This window comes from Osmerus eperlanus, chromosome 11, assembly GCF_963692335.1.
Source record: "Osmerus eperlanus chromosome 11, fOsmEpe2.1, whole genome shotgun sequence".
Lineage (NCBI taxonomy): Eukaryota > Metazoa > Chordata > Actinopteri > Osmeriformes > Osmeridae > Osmerus > Osmerus eperlanus.
This window is the reverse complement of record NC_085028.1, coordinates 7286766-7303963: the sequence shown is the minus strand read 5'-3', so window position 1 is coordinate 7303963 and position 17198 is coordinate 7286766. Positions and strand designations below refer to the sequence as shown.

Genomic DNA, 17198 nt, shown 5'->3' with positions numbered 1-17198 from the left:
CGATAGACAGAGAGAGAACAGTTAAGAGAGAAAAGAGAGAGAGATAGAGTGAGAAAGTGAGTGAGACAGACAGCTGATAAAGCAACGCTTGGACAGACACCATCTGGCTTATATCAGCCCATTCAGACAGCGAGAGAGAGAGAGATGAGAGAGAGAGAGAGAGAGAGAGAGAGAGAGAGAGAGAGAGAGAGAGAGAGAGAGAGAGAGAGGGGTGAAAGGGAGGAGAGGAAACTGTTACATTCTTTCTCTTGCCACCAGTGTCAGTGACAGGGCATGGGGGGGGACAAAGGGAGGCAGAGAAAGAGAAAGAAGGAAGGTCATTAGACAGGAAAAGAAGGGAGGAGTGTGAAAGTCTACAGAGTAGACGGATGTATCGCCCAGGGAGCGACAGGTCAGCCCTGGTCACAGCTGCCTGCTTTCTCTCTGCTCCAAACACCAGCCCAGTCTGCTATCATACACTCAGGGACAGGCTTCTGCAGAGGAACAGGGCTCTGCAATGGAATAGGGTTTGCTCATGAACAGGGTCCTGCTGAGGTGCAGGTTCTGCAGAGAAATTTGGTGGGTTCTGTTGAGGAACACGGTTCTGCAGAGCGACAGGGCAGAGGTAGAGGTTTCTCTAGAAATGTGTTCAATGAGGAATTTAGTTCTCTTAGCAAGGTTGCAAAGCCCGGTTACTCATTCATCAGTTCATTCAAGCACACATTCGATGATTTATGTTAGTGCAGAGGTGTTTTTATCTGGTATGGGTGGGCTGTATGAGTGGAGCCATGAAATTCAGCCTAGTAAGCAGCCAGACTCTCACAGTCAACGCATTCCCCCAGTCTGACCACCTACCCCCCCCCCCCCAGAAGTCCTCCTCCCCCTCCCCCTCCCCCTCCCCCTCCCCCTCCTCCTCCTCCTCCTCCTCCTCCTCCTTCTCCCTCTCCCCCTCCTCTTCCTCCTTCTCCAGTCTTCTCCTCCCTTCTTAACCCTCTCTTCCTCTCCTATTTCTCCTCTCCTCCATGTTCCTCCTCCACCCCCCTCACCCAATCCAGGTTCATTCATCACCCCGAGCAGAGCAGAACAACACGGAGGCAGCAGAAACATATGGCTGACATTAATGTTCCTCCCAAACATAGCTGACTCACGCACACACCACGCATACAGTCTCTGTCTCTCTCTCTCTCGCTCTCTCTTTCTCTCTCCACAGAGCGCAGCCTGACAAAACGTTACCATGACGATGATGGTGAAGGGGATGTCAACGGCGGCGTAGCCGTCTTCGGCGGAACGGCATCCAATGACAGCGGTCCTGACGGGAGCACATGTGACCGCAGTTAGCCCCGCCCACAGAGCGCAGGGCGTGAAGCAGAAGCACGCTGGCCGAACAGCCCATACCCACAATGCAACGGTCGTCCAGACGGAGCCCTAGACCAGGTCTAGAACAGGTTTAGGAGTCGGCTAGTCCAGCCCCACACAACGCAATCCACCCCCCTCCACCAGGTCACTGTCCCAGATCACTGATCACTGTCCCAGCCAAGAGATGACTTAGTGGAGCTAGGCCAGACTAGGCCAGGTCAGACCAGGTCCCAGCCAGCCCCCGGTCAGCCCTGCCCTGGTCTACAGCCCTGGTCTACCTGCTGCCCTACCTCCAGCCTGGCTCCACGGTCCAGCCAGTCCTGCTCTATCCAATGTCCAGTGCCCAGCCCAGGTCTATCAACAGTCCAGCCCAGTCAAGCACAGCCCTTGTCTACCCCTGGTCCAGCTCAGTCCTGGTCTATCACTGGTCCAGTGACTAGTCCTAAGCTATTTTATCTCTCTCTATATATCTCTCTCCCTCCAGCTTTCCAAAGCTTGTCTTCTGTTCTGCTGCTCTGCTCTGAATGGTTCTGGCTGGAGGAGACTGAAGGCACACTGGTGTGTTTCTCCTTCCTCCCTCCTTCCCTCACTCCCTTGCTTCATTGCTCCAACTCTCCACTCCTCCCTCGCCTTCTCTCTCTCGCTCTCCTCTCTCTCTCCCACTTTCCCTCTCTCCTTTCAACTCACTCTGTCTCTCTCTATCTCTTTTTTCAATCTCTCTCTCCTTCTCTCTCTTTCTATGCAGCTGTGCGTAGCTCCGCCCTGTTGTCCAATCACAGAAAACCACTATGGTCAGCTGACCAAATCCAGCAGAACACACAGTCACGCACACACACTCAAACACACAGACACGTTAACACACACACACACTCTCTCCAGCAGTCACTCAGCTGCAACTGAAAAACGACAGAAAGTCAATCCAAGTTACAGTAAAACACACACAAAAATGGTCGTAGTGTGTGTGTGTGTGTATGTGCAGTGTGTGTGTGTGCTGCAGCTGTAACACTTTGATTTAACTCTGCAGACAGGCCATGAATGCTCTTTTCTCGCCATCTCCCCCTCCTTCGCTTCTCCCCCCCCCCCCGCCACCCCTTAAGAAGTGAGTGTTGAAATGCAGCTCATATCTCAGACTGCGCCAAAGCACTAAGAGAGAAGAGGATAAAGAAAGACGAGAGGAAAAAACGAAAGAAAAAGTGGAGAGGTGGTGAGGACAGGAGAAGGGGAGACGAGGAGACAACGTGAAAACAGAAATGAGAAATTAGAAGAGGACTAGAAAAGAGAGAGAATAAGAACTGAGGAGAGGAAAGGAGGGATGTTTGTGTGTTCTAAAGTACATTTTATTAGCCTGTTTGCATGGAAGTCAGTGACAGTGTGTGTGAGCAGTCTGTATGTCAGGGAGGGCCGGGGGTGAGTGGGGTCAGTCATGAGGGGTTGCAAGATAGGGTGGTTGGTAAAAATGTGTGCGTGTGCGTGCTTGTGTGTGCGGGTGTGTGTACTTGTGTGTGTACTATATCTTGTGGGTACATGCTGAGATTCAGGACTGTTTGGGAAAATGGAGCACACATGTGACATTCCTGCAACAGTTCAGCTCACAGAGCCATTAGCCTATCAGAGATCAGCTACGGAGTAGTTGTCCTATTAAAGATCAGCTCAAGATGTAGTTAGCCTATCACAACTAAGCTCAGAGAAATGTTTTAACCAATCAAACATCAGTGAGAACCTGTCAAAGCTAAGCTCAGTAACGGTAGACCAATCACAGGAATCAACATCTATTTAGTAGAATCGATACACGCTCAGTTGAGTTAGTATCTATTCAGTAGAATGTGTTTCCACTCAGTAGAGCATCACCAGAAGGAGGAGAGAGCAGTGGGGGGTGATGAGGTCATGATTATGGTTCTCAGGTCTATTTGACAGAAAAACACACCCACCTCCCACACACACGCCTTACCTCTCACCATCACACGCCACATACGAGCATACACACACCTCCCACACATACACAAAGGCACGTCACACACCTAAACAAACTCACACATACAAATGCCACGCATACACACAATCACACAAATGTTAATAACCTCAGCTGCCCCTCGCCCAATCAGATGACTCTCACTGGTTCCTCTGCTCTGTAGATCCCTCAGCTACATGCCTGATATAACTCACCAAACACACACACACACACACTCACACACAATCACACACACACAGCATTCCTTTGTCCCTATGCCAGTGGCCTACAATAGCACTGTCATGCCGACAGTCATGCCCCCTAGCAGTCAGTGGGTGTTCTAGACCCGTGCATGATGCTCTGCTCCTGCTGCCATGACGACTAGAAGCTGTGGTTCTGGCTTGGAAGATGTGCTCTCTGGGTAATGCAGTTCATCTCAGAAAGTGGTAGAAGTAGTGGTTATGTGTGTGTGTGTGTGTGTGTGTGTGTGTGTGTGTGTGTGTGTGTGTGTGTGTGTGTGTAAGAGACAGAGAGACGAGAGTTTATGTGAGGAGAAGAGAGGAGAGGAGGAGAGGAGAGGAGGAGAAGAGGAGAGGAGGAGAGGACGAGAGGACAGAGAAGAGGAGAGGAGAGAAAGAGAGGAGGAGAGGAGAGGAGGAGAGGAGGAGAGGAGGAGAGGAGGAGAGGAGGAGAAGAGGAGAGGAGAGAAGGAGAGGAGGAGAGGAGAGAAGGAGAGGAGGAGAGGAGAGGAGGAGAGGAGGAGTGAGGAAGTGTTTTACAGATCATAACTCAACTCTAAATTATTGATATGAGATGACACTCCAGACTAGACACAAGAACTGACGGAGCTCTACCACACACATACACACACACAAACACATACACACACACACAGAGGATATTCCAGGCATTCAAACCCAGACACAGATCTGCTCAAAGCCTTGTTAGGGAGGGTTTGGAGCATCAATAAATAACCCAGCATATTGTTTTTTTTCTTCTGTTGCCCCACCATCTTTTTCTGTGCTTTCCTCTGTCTTCCCCTTTCTCTGTCTTCTCTCTCTCTCTCTCTCTCTCTCTCTCTCTCTCTCTCTCTCTCTCTCTCTCTCTCTCTCTCTCTCTCTCTCTCTCTCTCTCACTGTTTGTCTCTCTCTTGCTGGATAATTAACTCCATCTCTTCCCTGAGCTCTTACCAATATAAAAGCCTCTGGCTAAGTGTGTCTGTGTGTGCCCATGTGTGTATGTGTCCATGTGTGTACGGTATGCCATGTGTCCGTGAGTGTGTGTGTGTATGTGTGTCTGTGTGTGCATCCAGTAGGCCTGAGCCCCAGATCAGGATGACATCACTGTGTTGTACAGAGAGCAGCTCGTCTCCAGAGCTGGGTAATGAAACCCAGCTGTGATGCTGGCTCAGAAACACCCAGCACAGCTAACAGCAGGGCCATGCTGACAGGCTTCATCACATTGTACCAGGCAGCGTGTGTGTGTGTGGTGTGTGGTGTATGTGGGAAACAGAGAATAAGAGAGAGTGCTTACTTGTAGATGTGTGTAAGTGTGTGTGTGCGTGTCGGCTAATTTGAGAAGATTTCTGCAGACTCTCATCTCGTCAGCTGTGTCTGCAGTCAGCTCAGTCTGCAGTCAGCTAGGTCTGCGGTCAGCTAGGTCTGCAGTCAGCTCAGTCTGCAGTCAGTTCAGTCTGCAGTCAGCTCAGTCTGCAGTCAGCTAGGTCTGCAGGCAGTTCAGTCTGCAGTCAGCTCAGTCTGCAGTCAGCTAGGTCTGCAGGCAGCTAGGTCTGCAGTCAGCTCAGTCTGCATTCAGCTAGGTCTGCAGTCAGCGGAGTCAGTAATATGGTTGGGAGGAGTCAAGAGCTTGTAGTTTCCACAGGGAAAACACACTCCACCGTTGCCATGGCTACAGTGGTGCCAAGAGGATGCCGTCATTCAGAGTCAGCGGCAAAATACTTTCTGAACTCCCAGCCTCTGCTGTGACTGACATGCACTTCAAGAGGGACAGAGGGTCAACCTCCCTCCCCCTCCCCCCAGAGACACAGCTGAACTCACTCACAGGAAGTGAACCACTGACGGGAAGTGACTGTGTTTCTACTTTAGACTGTCGCGATGGAGGACCTTCTAATTATGCTCTATGAGTCATTAACAAGATGGCCGCCAGTGTTTCCATGCATGTCTGTCACACCGCACTCCATGAGGTCTGTGAGGAACTTCGTATTTCACTTTTAACTACCCGTTTGCATGTGCGCCTGTTGACAAGGCAGCATCCTCGTCCTGGTCAGATCTGTGGGATAGGGTTTAATATGTACCTTCCTCTCTGCCCTACTTTCCCCCTCTCCTCTTCTCTCTCTTCTCTCTCTCTACTCTCTCTTCTTTTGCTCTCTCCTCTTCTCTCTCTCCTCTGCTCTCTCCTCTGCTCTCTCTCGTCTACTCTCTCTGTCCTCTGCTCTCTCCTCTGCTCTCTCTCGTCTACTCTCTCTCCTCTGCTCTTTCCTCTTCTCTCTCTCGTCTACTCTCTCTCTCTGCTCTCTCCTCTGCTCTCTCTCGTCTACTCTCTCTCCTCTGCTCTCTCTCGTCTACTCTCTCTCCTTGCTCTCTCCTCTGCTCTCTCTCGTCTACTCTCTCTCCTCTGCTCTCTCTCGTCTACTCTCTCTCCTCTGCTCTCTCCTCTGCTCTCTCTCGTCTACTCTCTCTCCTCTGCTCTCTCTCGTCTACTCTCTCTCCTCTGCTCTCTCCTCTCTCTCTTCTCTTTCATCATCTATTGAAAACAGAGCAGCACTTACACCTCTGCTTTTCTCTGAACAGACCAAACAGGAAGGAAGCTCGTTCTGAACCACACAATCAAACACACACACACACACACCTCTACACACATGCATACATACAGACACACCTCTACACACACTGTACACACCCAGTCAAACACACACACACCTCATATGCTCATCTGCTCTCAGATATCAGAGGCCTCGACCTAGCCCACAGCTCCAACGCTACACTGTGTCAGTGCCACCTAGTGCTGAGATCCTCACACAGCAACCAGACACAAGTCACTGCAACACACTGGCGAGGCAACAAGCCAGCCCCAGTCTGATCTTCTTTGAGGGTTTATGTTGGCTTAGGCACAGTTCTGTGGGTGTATGTGAAGCCCTGTGTGAAAGTGCTTTCAAAAGGGCTATACAAATAAATAAATAAATGATTTAAATTTGATTTGATCCCTCACAGAAGAACAGCTACCAGTGTGATGTGAAGGATATAGATGTGGTGTGTGCTGGTCAGTAACACGCTGTTGTTGTGGATGTTGTTGCTTTTGCTGTTGTGGATGGAGCTGTTACTATGGTATCTCAACAGTCACCAGTGGTGGTGGTGGTGTGGGGTGAGCCCTGCAGTTCACATGCTGTCCTGCAGGGAGAGCTCTAACCCAGAGATGAGTATCTGAGCGTTGGCTGCTGGTTTGTTTATGGAAGGAAACTATTAAAATGTCTAGAATTAAAGTCCTGGGGCATGGACAGGGGAGAGTGTGGGGGGGGGGGGATAGGGGAGAGGAGGAGGGGTGTGTGAGTGGGAAAGGGGCAGGGGAGAGGAGAGGGGAGTAAGGGGGCAGGGGAGAGGAGGAGGGAGTAAGGGGGTAGAGATGGGGAAGGGGGCAGGGGAGGGGCAAGTGGGGAAAGCAGAGGATGTCAAAAGTTTCCATTCTTTTCCCTGTCTTTTACTGACCCTCCCCCATTTCTCCCATCTCCCAGAACAATGAACCTCCCCTCCTCCCCGTTCCCTCCCTCTCTCCATCTATATATCTTCAAGAGGAGAGAGGGGTCATCACATACTCTGCACACACATATTCTGTCTGCACAGATACTTCGTAAACATGGAGACTGTAGCCATGACAGACAGAGAAACCTAAATACTCACTCAAACACACACACACTTACACACACACACACACACACACACACACACACACTTACACACACAGTGTGTCAGAGCGAGCAGAGTATCTCATTAATTCATACTCCCACGTGGCAATGCCCCCCACACACAAACCCCCACACACACCCTCCACCTCTCACCTCTTCCTCTATCCTCCTTCCTTTTGACTGGCCCCCCACTTCTCCTAACCTCTCCTCATCGCCACTACACATACTTACACACACTACACATACTTACACACACCACACATACTTACACACACCACACATACACATACATACTAAAATGTCAAGGTACAGTCTCCCTTTTCTTCACCCTCCAAGTCTCTCTCTCTCCCATTGCTATACTGTTTAGAACTGTTTTCAAAAAGGTTCCCTCTAGAACCCTTTTCAGGTCATAATGGAACTGTTCAGGGTTCTCTCAAACAGCTGCAGCTGACTGAACTAACCTGACAACCAGGACTTGCAGGCTCTGTTACTGTATGAGGCTACAATGTAGAAACGCAATACAATGCAGCTGAGTGTTTCTACACTGGACAGCTTCCATCCTGGTGAACAATAATTAGAACCAGACCGTGTGAGTGTGTGTGTGTGTGCGCGTTAAAGTCTCCTTCATCCCCTTACTGCTGAGAGAATGAAAGCTCACCTGGGTTTGTGTGCATGTGCATGTGCATGTGCGTGTGTGTGTATTGGTGTGTGTGTATTGGTGTGTGTGTATTGGTGTGTGTATTGGTGTGTGTGTATTGGTTGGGGGTCCAGGGGTAAAAAGGGAGGCAGACCGAGTAAAGAACGACATGGAGAGCTTCCTTGGAGGCAGGCCAATGTGTCGATGCTAATGCACTAATAACAGAACCAGGCATGCACACACACACACACACACACACATGCACACGCACACACATTGACTAAACCAATACTCTGTGTGTGTATCTATCTCAGGGAGGTAATCCAATCCAATTGCTCAAAAGTCAGTATGATAATGTGCATTAATGATTATTTATTCAGTCACTATCTACAAAGCTTGCATGCTAGCAGTGAGCTTCTTCTGTTCATGTTGATTGACCTGACAGAATATGACAGCTGGCCAGCAGTTAGCATCTGCCCAACGGACAGCATCCTAGCAGGTTAGCTGTTAGCATGAGTCTCTCAGCACACCCTGGTCCACAAGGGCCCATATCCTCCATGTACACAGCTGGCTGAGCTGCTCTGCTTCCCAAACACATGAAGACTTCTGTACCCTGAGATCCTCCAGCTCCTTTACTGGAGATCAAGAGGATTCTTTCTGACTGGCTGAATCAGAGCTGAACCCGCTGGCTTTATACGCAATGCTTAACAGTTTTAATAAGAAGGTCTGCATTTGAGAAAACTAAATAGTAAGGGTGGATCTGCAGGTTATATGGTGTAATGGTTATCACTCTGGACTTTGAATCCAGCAATCTGAGTTCAAATCTCAGTAGAAACAATTTTCATATTGAACATACTCAGGTTATATATCTATTGATGGGGGATGTTCCAATTTCAGTGGGTCAAAACGATTGGGCTGTGAGAATGTGGCAGTGTTGCTTGTCATATCCCTAATTAGTGGAGCTGTTTTCTCTATTCTGAAAATTACAGACATGAAGTTTGTATGTTTAGCACTCTGGATTCAAGTTGTAGTAGAACCTGTCTCTGTCACACTTCCTCGTCAAAGAAGTTGTACGCTCTAGTACTAGTTGAGCTCTCTGCATTTCTGTGTTTTTTGTGTGAGAAAAAGATACACAAACAGGTTCTATGGTGTAATGGTTAGCACTCTGGACTTTGAATCCAGTGATCTGAGTTCAAATCTCAGTAGCACCACTTGAGAGCAACATGCAGCTGTCTTTTCGATAACCTAGTTCTCTATAGCTTGTGTTATGCTAGCATTCTGTCACTAGGTTAGATAAAGCAATGAGCAGATGCTGCCAGCTAGCATTCTGTTAGTGTGGATTCGACATGTCTAGGATTTACAGAAGCTGATAGCTTCTCTAAAAAGCACTGTCAGGCCCTGTACCTTGAGTGAAGAACAAATACCCTCTCTAATAATACCTAAATAATATCTAATACCGTCTTCTCTAATACAGACATGAAGTTTGTATACCCACATCTTTTCTAGGTGTTATGGTTAGCACTCTGGACTTAGAATCCAGCGATCTGAGTTCAAATCTCAGTAGAACCACATATGTGAAAATGTATCTTACCTAGTTCTCTCTATTATGCTAGCATTCTGCCACTAGTTAGATGAATCAATGAGCAGATGCTGCCAGATAGCATTCTATTAATGTGGGCTTGACAGATCTAGCATTTACAGAAGCTGATTGCGTCCCCCATAGCTTACTCTGTACCCTGAGTGAAGAAGAAACGGCCTCTTGCATCAAATAAGTAGGTTCTATGGTGTAATGGTTAGCACTCTGGACTTTGAATCCAGCGATCTGAGTTCCAATCTCAGTAGAACCATCTATCACAAATAAACTGGATTTAGTTCAGTCTCTATTGATGGATTATGTTCCAATTTAAGTGGTTCTCAATGTTGCTTGTTATATCCCTAATTAGTGGGGGTGTCTTCTCTAGTCTGAGAATTACAGACATTAAGTTTGTATGTTTAGGACTCTGGATTCAAGTTGTAGTAGAACCTGTCTTTGTCACACTTACTCATTGGCATCAAATAAGTAGTACTCTGTGGAATGTAGTGGAATGTGCATAATGAATATTTAAGAAAATACTAGCTGTCATTCAGTTAGATTAAGCAAAATGAGATAAAGCTAACTGCTATCATTTTGTCAGTTAAATCCATGATAGACCAAAGCAAATTACTGATAGGGCTCTCTGCATTTCTGTGTTATTGCTAGAACACTCGAACAGGTTCGATGGTGTAATGGTTAGCACTCTGGACTTTGAATCCAGTGATCTGTGTTTGAATCTCAGTAAAACCACATATGATCAGATGTTGTCTTACAAAAACATTCTCAATAATTAGTGTTTTGCTTGCATTCTGTCACTATGTTAGATGAAGCAATGAGTAGACCCTGCCTGCTAACATTCTGTCTGTGTGGGTTTTACAGATCTAGGGTTTACAGAAGCTCATGACTTCCCTGACAGCAGACTGTCTATCCCTGTACCTTCAGTGAAGAAGAAAACCCCTATCCCAACATATATGTGGTGTAATGGTTACATTTACATTTAGTAGACGCTCTTATCCAGAGCGACTTACAGTAAGTACAGGGACATTCCCCCGAGGCAAGTAGGGTGAAGTGCCTTGCCCAAGGACACGTCATTTTGCACGGCTGGGAATCGAACTGGCAACCTTCAGATTACTAGCCCGACTCCCTCACCACTCAGCCATCTGACTCCCATCTGGTTAGCACTCTGGACTTCTTAATGCCTGTTAAAACAGAGCTTGAGATACAAACCCTGTTCAAACCTCAAGCCCACCTCTTCCCCTAACATGGCCCATGCAGGGATCAATCCTGCTTACACTAGCATGTAGCTCTAATCCCAGCTAAAATAGTGACCATTACCTAACCTGGATACAACCCTGATACAATCTCTCTACAACCTCTACTTTAGGTTACAGGCCCACTGAGAGTTAGTCTATGTTATTACAGTGTAATCTGAGAGTCAACATTACAAATGTAACCCATTCTAGTGGTGCTTTCTCCTCTATTCACAGTATTACAGTAACAAGTTACCTTAAGAAGGTTCTATGGTGTAATGGTTAGCCCTCTGGACTTTGAATACAATGATCTGAGTTCAAATCTCAGTAGAATCTTCAGCCAAAAATCTCAAACATATGTATTATAGTGGTGTATTATAGTGGCATCCCATTATTTCATTCACAACAGAGTTTTGCACAACATTCACCACTCCCCCCCCCCCCTGCAATGCTACTTCCTACCCCAGCATACAGCTCCTGTACCCCCCCTCCCCCACACAGCCTAGGGTGAGGACACGGCAGCATTGAAGACTTTTCCTCATGGCTCTGCACAGGGATACATTTTCTCTTGCAACCTTCTCATCCTCCCTCTCTTCTCTCTCCCCCCTTTCTCCCTCCTCCACCCCTCCATCGTCCTTCTCTCTCTTTCCTCCACTCCTTTTTCTCTCTCTCCGACTCCTCTCTCTCCTTACTCCTCACTTTCTCCCCTATGTGCTCTTATTATTTTAACAGATACACTTTGAGCACTCTGGCCAGCTTCACACACACACACAGCTAGCCAGCCACGGGGCCAAATCCAAAGCAGAGGAAAACACACAGAAACAGCCGCTGGTTCTCTGAATAATATAATCTTCCAGACAGGACAGAGACGGGTCATAAATCTTTCTATTGTTCTCAGGGCATCGTAGTTCCCATCTTCAGTACCACTGGGGATAACAGGCTTCTCCCTGGCTGGGGGCATGTGTCCTTGGGGACATTTATCAGCGCGACACCGCCCTGTCTATCTGCCCGTGGTGGCGTTGGCATCTTGGCCCCGAGCCAGAGTGGTGCTGATGGACACGTTTCCACATCAATGTCCCTGAAGACTCTCTTCTCCTCTATCTCTATCCTCTATGTCTACTCCTTTATCTCAACTCTGCTCTTCTATCTCTACTCTACTTATCCGTTCCTGCATCCCTACTCCTCTGTCTCTACTCTCCCTCTCTACTCTCTCTCTACTCTCTCTCTCTACTCTCTCTCTACTCCCCTGTCTGCAGTCTCAACTTACCCTCTTTCTTACCTACCTACAGAGTTTTTGCTCCCTCTGTTTGTTCTCGTCTGTATGTTGTGTGTGTGTGTATGTGTGTAGCGTAGATGCGTAGAGGCGGCAGGGCAGGGGGTGTGCAGTAATGGCTGCAGCATATCTGGCCTCCTACTCTGGAATGTAGAGAGAACAGAAGAACACTAGAGTCCACTCAGAGGAAGTACCCATCTACCAGGTCTATTCTTAGTCTGGACCCCCCCCCCCCCCCCACCAGGGGAGGAGGGGGAGAAGGGGACAGAGGGGAGGGGAGTGGGGGGGGGAGATATAGAGAGAGGGGAAAGAAAGAAAGAAAGAAAGAAAGAGAAGGAGAGGGAGAAAGAGTGTAAGATAGGCAGAGGAAAAGGGGAACAGAGAGGTGGGGAGAGAGGGAGGTGAGTGGAGAGAGAGAAAGAAAGGAAGAAGGATGAATGGAAGGTGGTGTGCTATCTGGTGTCTGTCAGGGTCATTGCTAAAGTGGCTGGCCAGGCAGGATAGACAGGCAGGCAGGCCAGCATGCACAGAGAAGCAGAGCTCTAGTAAAGCATTGTGTAGTTTGCGTGTGTATGTGTGTCAGTACACTCTAGTGTAGGCTGGTATTGTGTGTGTACAGTCTAGCGTAGCCTAGTGTAGTGTGTTTGTGTGTGTGTGTGTCTACGGTCTAGCATAGCCTAGTAGGAAGCAGCAGGATGAATGGATCAGCTCTGTGCCTCCAAATCCACTCTCTCTGAAGAGCTGCTGTAAACCCACACAAACACAATGTATGTAGCCCCAAGGGACTCACTCTCTTTCTCTCTCTCACACTCTCTCACACTCTCACACTCTCTCTCTCTCTCTCTCTCTCTCTCTCTCTCTCTCTCTCTCTCTCTCTCTCTCTCTCTCTCTCGCTCTCTCTCGCTCTTTTTCTCTCTCACACTCTGACTCTTCTGCTTTCTCTATCTGTCTCTCTTTACTTCTCTTTCTCTTTCTCTCTCTCTCTCTCTCTCTCTCTCTCTCTCTCTCTCTCTCTCCCTCTCTCTCCCTCTCTCTCGCTCTCTCTCTCTCTCTGTCTTTCTCTGCCCTGCTCTGGTATCTCTCTCACATGCTTTGCTACTTGCCCGCTCAAGCGCTCTCTCTGTACTGTGTTACCCTCTCTTTCTCTGTCCTACAGTACAAGCACACTCACACATTGCAAAAACAGATATGGGTCAAGTATAGACGGATATTCTGTCTTTCATTCTCATGTTTTCTTTCTTTCTTTCTTTTCCTTAGATCTTTCATCTCCCCTTGCTCTTTTTGTACTCCACTCTCAATAAAACAGTAAGATACACACATGCACCCTTTGTGGCCGCCCACACATCACATACACGCACACATCTCTCTCTCCCCCAGACTAAACAACTGTGGAAGGATACCGTGCCTCCCCCCCCCACCTCGCCCCACCCGCCTCTACCTGCACCCACTCTATACAGCAGCATAATCCCCATTGTCACACACACACACAGCTGACATCACTGTGTGGCACCAGGACCCTGTGTGAGATCACAGAGTTCAAACACTGAGTCGATTCAGCAGACAGACACTGCTGACAGGCCCCTCTCTCTCCCTCCGTGCCTCCCTCCGAGAGACTTCCCTCCTTCCTTTCTCTCTCTCTCTCTCTCTCTCTCTCTCTCTCTCTCTCTCTCTCTCTCTCTCGCTTTCTGGTTCTCCCTCTGGTTCTCATGCTCTCTTTCTCCCATCCTCAGTTTTTCTCTCAATCTTTCTTCCTCCCTCGCTTTCTATCTTGTCTAACTGTTTCTCATTTCTGAATGACTCATTGAGACGCGCACACATACACCCTGGCAGTACTTGGTTCCACTGGTGTCAGACTTTCATGCTGGACCAAGTCCTCATCTCAGAACAGTCTGAACAAACGTCAAAGAGCCCTTCATTCATATCCCATAATAATCTCTGCCCCCTCTGAAAGCTGTGTTTATAAACTGCATATACGAGGTTATTCCGACTGTGATGCTGAGAGAAACGTCATGATCAGATAGCTACTGCCGCAGGGCCAGAACGTAGAAGTCTGTCAGACGTTCTTCATCTGGTGCAGGTCCTCTGAGGTCTTACAGAGTCATGGTCTAGAAACCTCCAGATAAGATAGGTTTATCTAGTCAGCTAACACTCAAGCAAAACCAAGACTTGACACTAACTGTCACTTCCTGTCCCCACAGGAAATAATACCTACCCTCAGCACTGGAAAGGTGACGATGTAAACAGTGCATATGATCAGCAGAAGTGTGGGACGTCTGAGCAAACACCGCAGGCTGCTGAAATGACACATACACAGCTGTAGAACCTAGTGAGAGATGACACGTACACAGCTCTAGAACCTAAGAGATGACACGTACACAGCTCTATAACCTAAGAGATGACACGTACACAGCTGTAGAACCTAGTGAGACATGACACAAGCACAGTTCAGTTGGGGTCAGTTGGGGTCAATGTCGGTTGTGTATTGTGCCAATATGCGTTAGCTGGGGTCGGTTGGGGTCAGCAGTGACTGGGGTCAGTTTGTGTCAGTTGAGCAGTGTGTCTGTACTGTATAGTGTCAGTACTGTCTAATGTCTGTCCTGTATAGTGTCATTACTGTCTAATGTTTGTCCTGTATAGTGTCAGTACTGTCTAATGTTTGTCCGGTATAGTGTCAGTACTGTATAAGGTCTGTCCTGTATAGTGTCAGTACTGTATAATGTTTGTCCTGTATAGTGTCAGTACTGTATAATGTATGTCCTGTATAGTGTCAGTACTGTATAATGTCTGTCCTGTATAGTGTCAGTACTGTAAGCTGACTGTACTGTCTGGTGTCAGTTGAGCATGGTGTCTGTCTAATGGCTAGTTGCCTAATTCCCAGACAGAGGGTTAGAATCACTCCTCTGTTGGCATGGTTATGTAAACCACTTAGGCTCTGCTGTCCAAAATCACACTGCTTACATAAGCGGGTGGTCTGGTCTGGTCTGGCCTGGCCTGGTCTGGCCTGGCATGAGACAAGCACGGCATGGGACTCAAGGCACAACAGAGCCATCATTCTCGAGAGAGAGACCATCACAGCTCATGGTGGGGGAAGGTTGACCACTGAGAGCCTGTCAGCAGTTTGTCACATCTACATCTTAAAAGAGTACAAAAAAGAGTACCCAGGATCATTCTGTCCACGCACAGGGGACAGTGTTTATGTGGATAATATCTGTACAGTAGGAGTCTGATAGCACTCTCCCAAGAGTCAGGAGGGGTCTCAATACTGTTGATAGATGGGATCTCTCTTCCTCTCTCTTTCACTTTCTATATCACTCATTCTCTCTCTCTCTCTCTCTCTCTCTCTCTCTCTCTCTCTCTCTCTCTCTCTCTCTCTCTCTCTCTGTCTCTGTCTCTCTCTCTCTCTCTCTCTCTCTCTCTCTCACTGTCACACACTTCTAATCAGACCTGGGCTGGCTGGGGAGTGTGTGTGTGTGTGTGTAGGGGAGAGATGAAGGGATGGGGTAGGGGTTAGAATAGGGTTAGTGAGAGATCACAAGTTACCACAGAGAGAGAGAGAGGGAGAACGAGGGAGAGAGAGAGACGGGGACAGTAAAGAGTGGTGAGACATAGAAGTAAGTAAGTAAGTAAGTACATTTTATTTATAAAGCACACTCTAACACAGCAAGGCTGACCGAGGTGCCGAACAAAAGCACAAAAAAGACACCATAAAATACATAGTAAAAACAAAATACAAACAGTCAATAACATTAAATTAACAACTCAAATTACAACTCAAGAGGTAGTGGGAAACGCTAGTGCATATAAATGTGTTTTAAGTTTGGATTTAAAAACAGACAATGAAGGAGTCTGACTGATAGAAAGGGGAAGTTGATTTCAGAAGGTTTCAAAGTGATTGGTCAACTTGATTACATACCATAATGATTGACCCTTCCCATTCTCACCACAGCAAGCAGAAAAGTGCTTGAAGAGGGTGTAATTGATATAATTTGCCTGGAAATAAACAACTTAAGCATCTGAGATAGTCTCTGTTCCCACTGAACCTTTCAGAGCAGAACAGAGGAGAAGCGAGGAGAAGAGAGTGGAGTGAAGGGAGGAGAGGAGATGGGAGGAGAAGAGGGTGGAGTGAAGGGAGGAGAGGAGATGGGAGGAGAAGAGGGTGGAGTGAAGGGAGGAGAGGAGATGGGAGGAGAAGAGGGGAGAGGAAAAAAGGAGGGTTTGGGGGTAGCACCATGAGAAGGGTAGTACCATGGAGACAGCGAGAAGGGTGTTGACCTCTCTCCAAAGCTATGTGACTCCTTGTCTATATGTGCTCTTGGAAGATGCTGAGGACTTCCTGTTTCTCTGCCCTGGCCAAAGAACACATGCTGGGTTGTGGTGGCACCAAGCCCTGGGCATGGGTCTGGGTCTACAGCCTGGATATGGCCATGGGTCTGGACATGAGTCTGGGAGTGAACCTGGGGAGTAAAGCTGTTCCTTCCCCCACTGCCCTGCCAACCCCGGCCCACCCAACACACACACACACTCTGACACACTCCCCTGCAACCCTGCAGAGATGTGGTTGCAAAACCACTTCCACATCATGGAAATACAACTCAGAGAATTAAGAGAAAATAGAACAGAGGAGGCTCATTCTGTGTCCAGCATATAAATGAACACAGAGATACAGTAACAGTAACACTATACAGCTTCCATACCAGAGAATGCTGCTCCAATTCTGTGGTCCATACAGAGTTGGCAGTTGGGCAGAGGTTGTGGGGGTCCATATCATGGCATGGCCTGGTGCCCTGGCCATCAGGCAGGCTGTGTGGTAAGTACTGTAGATTGGCATGCCGTAGGCAGCATGTGGGCATTAGTGTGGTGGATCAGTGTGTGAGTGTGAGTGTGGGGGGGTGGGGAGTAGGCTGTACAAGACTGACACCTGTCACATGGCAGGCAGTCCAAAACACATTAATCTAGTTATGGCTCTGGTACAACACGCACATGCACAGACACACATGCACAGACACACACAGCCTCCTGAGGACTGAGATAAACAGAGATAGGAGAACATCTAAAAGAGAGCCATAGAGGGAGAGGGGGGATAGACAGAGGGAGAGGGAGAGAGAGAGAGAGAGAGAGAGAGAGAGAGAGAGAGAGAGAGAGAGAAAGAGAGAGAGAGAGAGAGAGAGAGAGAGAGAGAGAGAGAGAGAGAGAGAGAGAGAGAGAGAGAGAGAGAGAGTAAAAGTATCACGCCCCAGTGAGCGTACCCCTATAGGCACAGTTT

At 48.0% G+C, this 17198-nt stretch overlaps 1 protein-coding gene and 2 non-coding genes across 3 annotated transcripts in view; 2 read left to right on the top strand and 1 right to left on the bottom strand.

Moving 5' to 3' along the window:
- Positions 1-17198, bottom strand: part of dock10 (dedicator of cytokinesis 10) — a 58741-nt gene that overhangs the window by 21406 nt on the left and 20137 nt on the right. Inside the window, 1 exon segment of the mRNA XM_062473442.1 lies at positions 1213-1288. Within this exon segment, the coding sequence (XP_062329426.1) occupies positions 1213-1288 (76 nt within the window).
- trnaq-uug (transfer RNA glutamine (anticodon UUG)) lies at positions 8979-9050 on the top strand. Its single transcript has one exon. It is a non-coding gene; the product is annotated as a tRNA-Gln (tRNA).
- Positions 9615-9686, top strand: trnaq-uug (transfer RNA glutamine (anticodon UUG)). Its single transcript has one exon. It is a non-coding gene; the product is annotated as a tRNA-Gln (tRNA).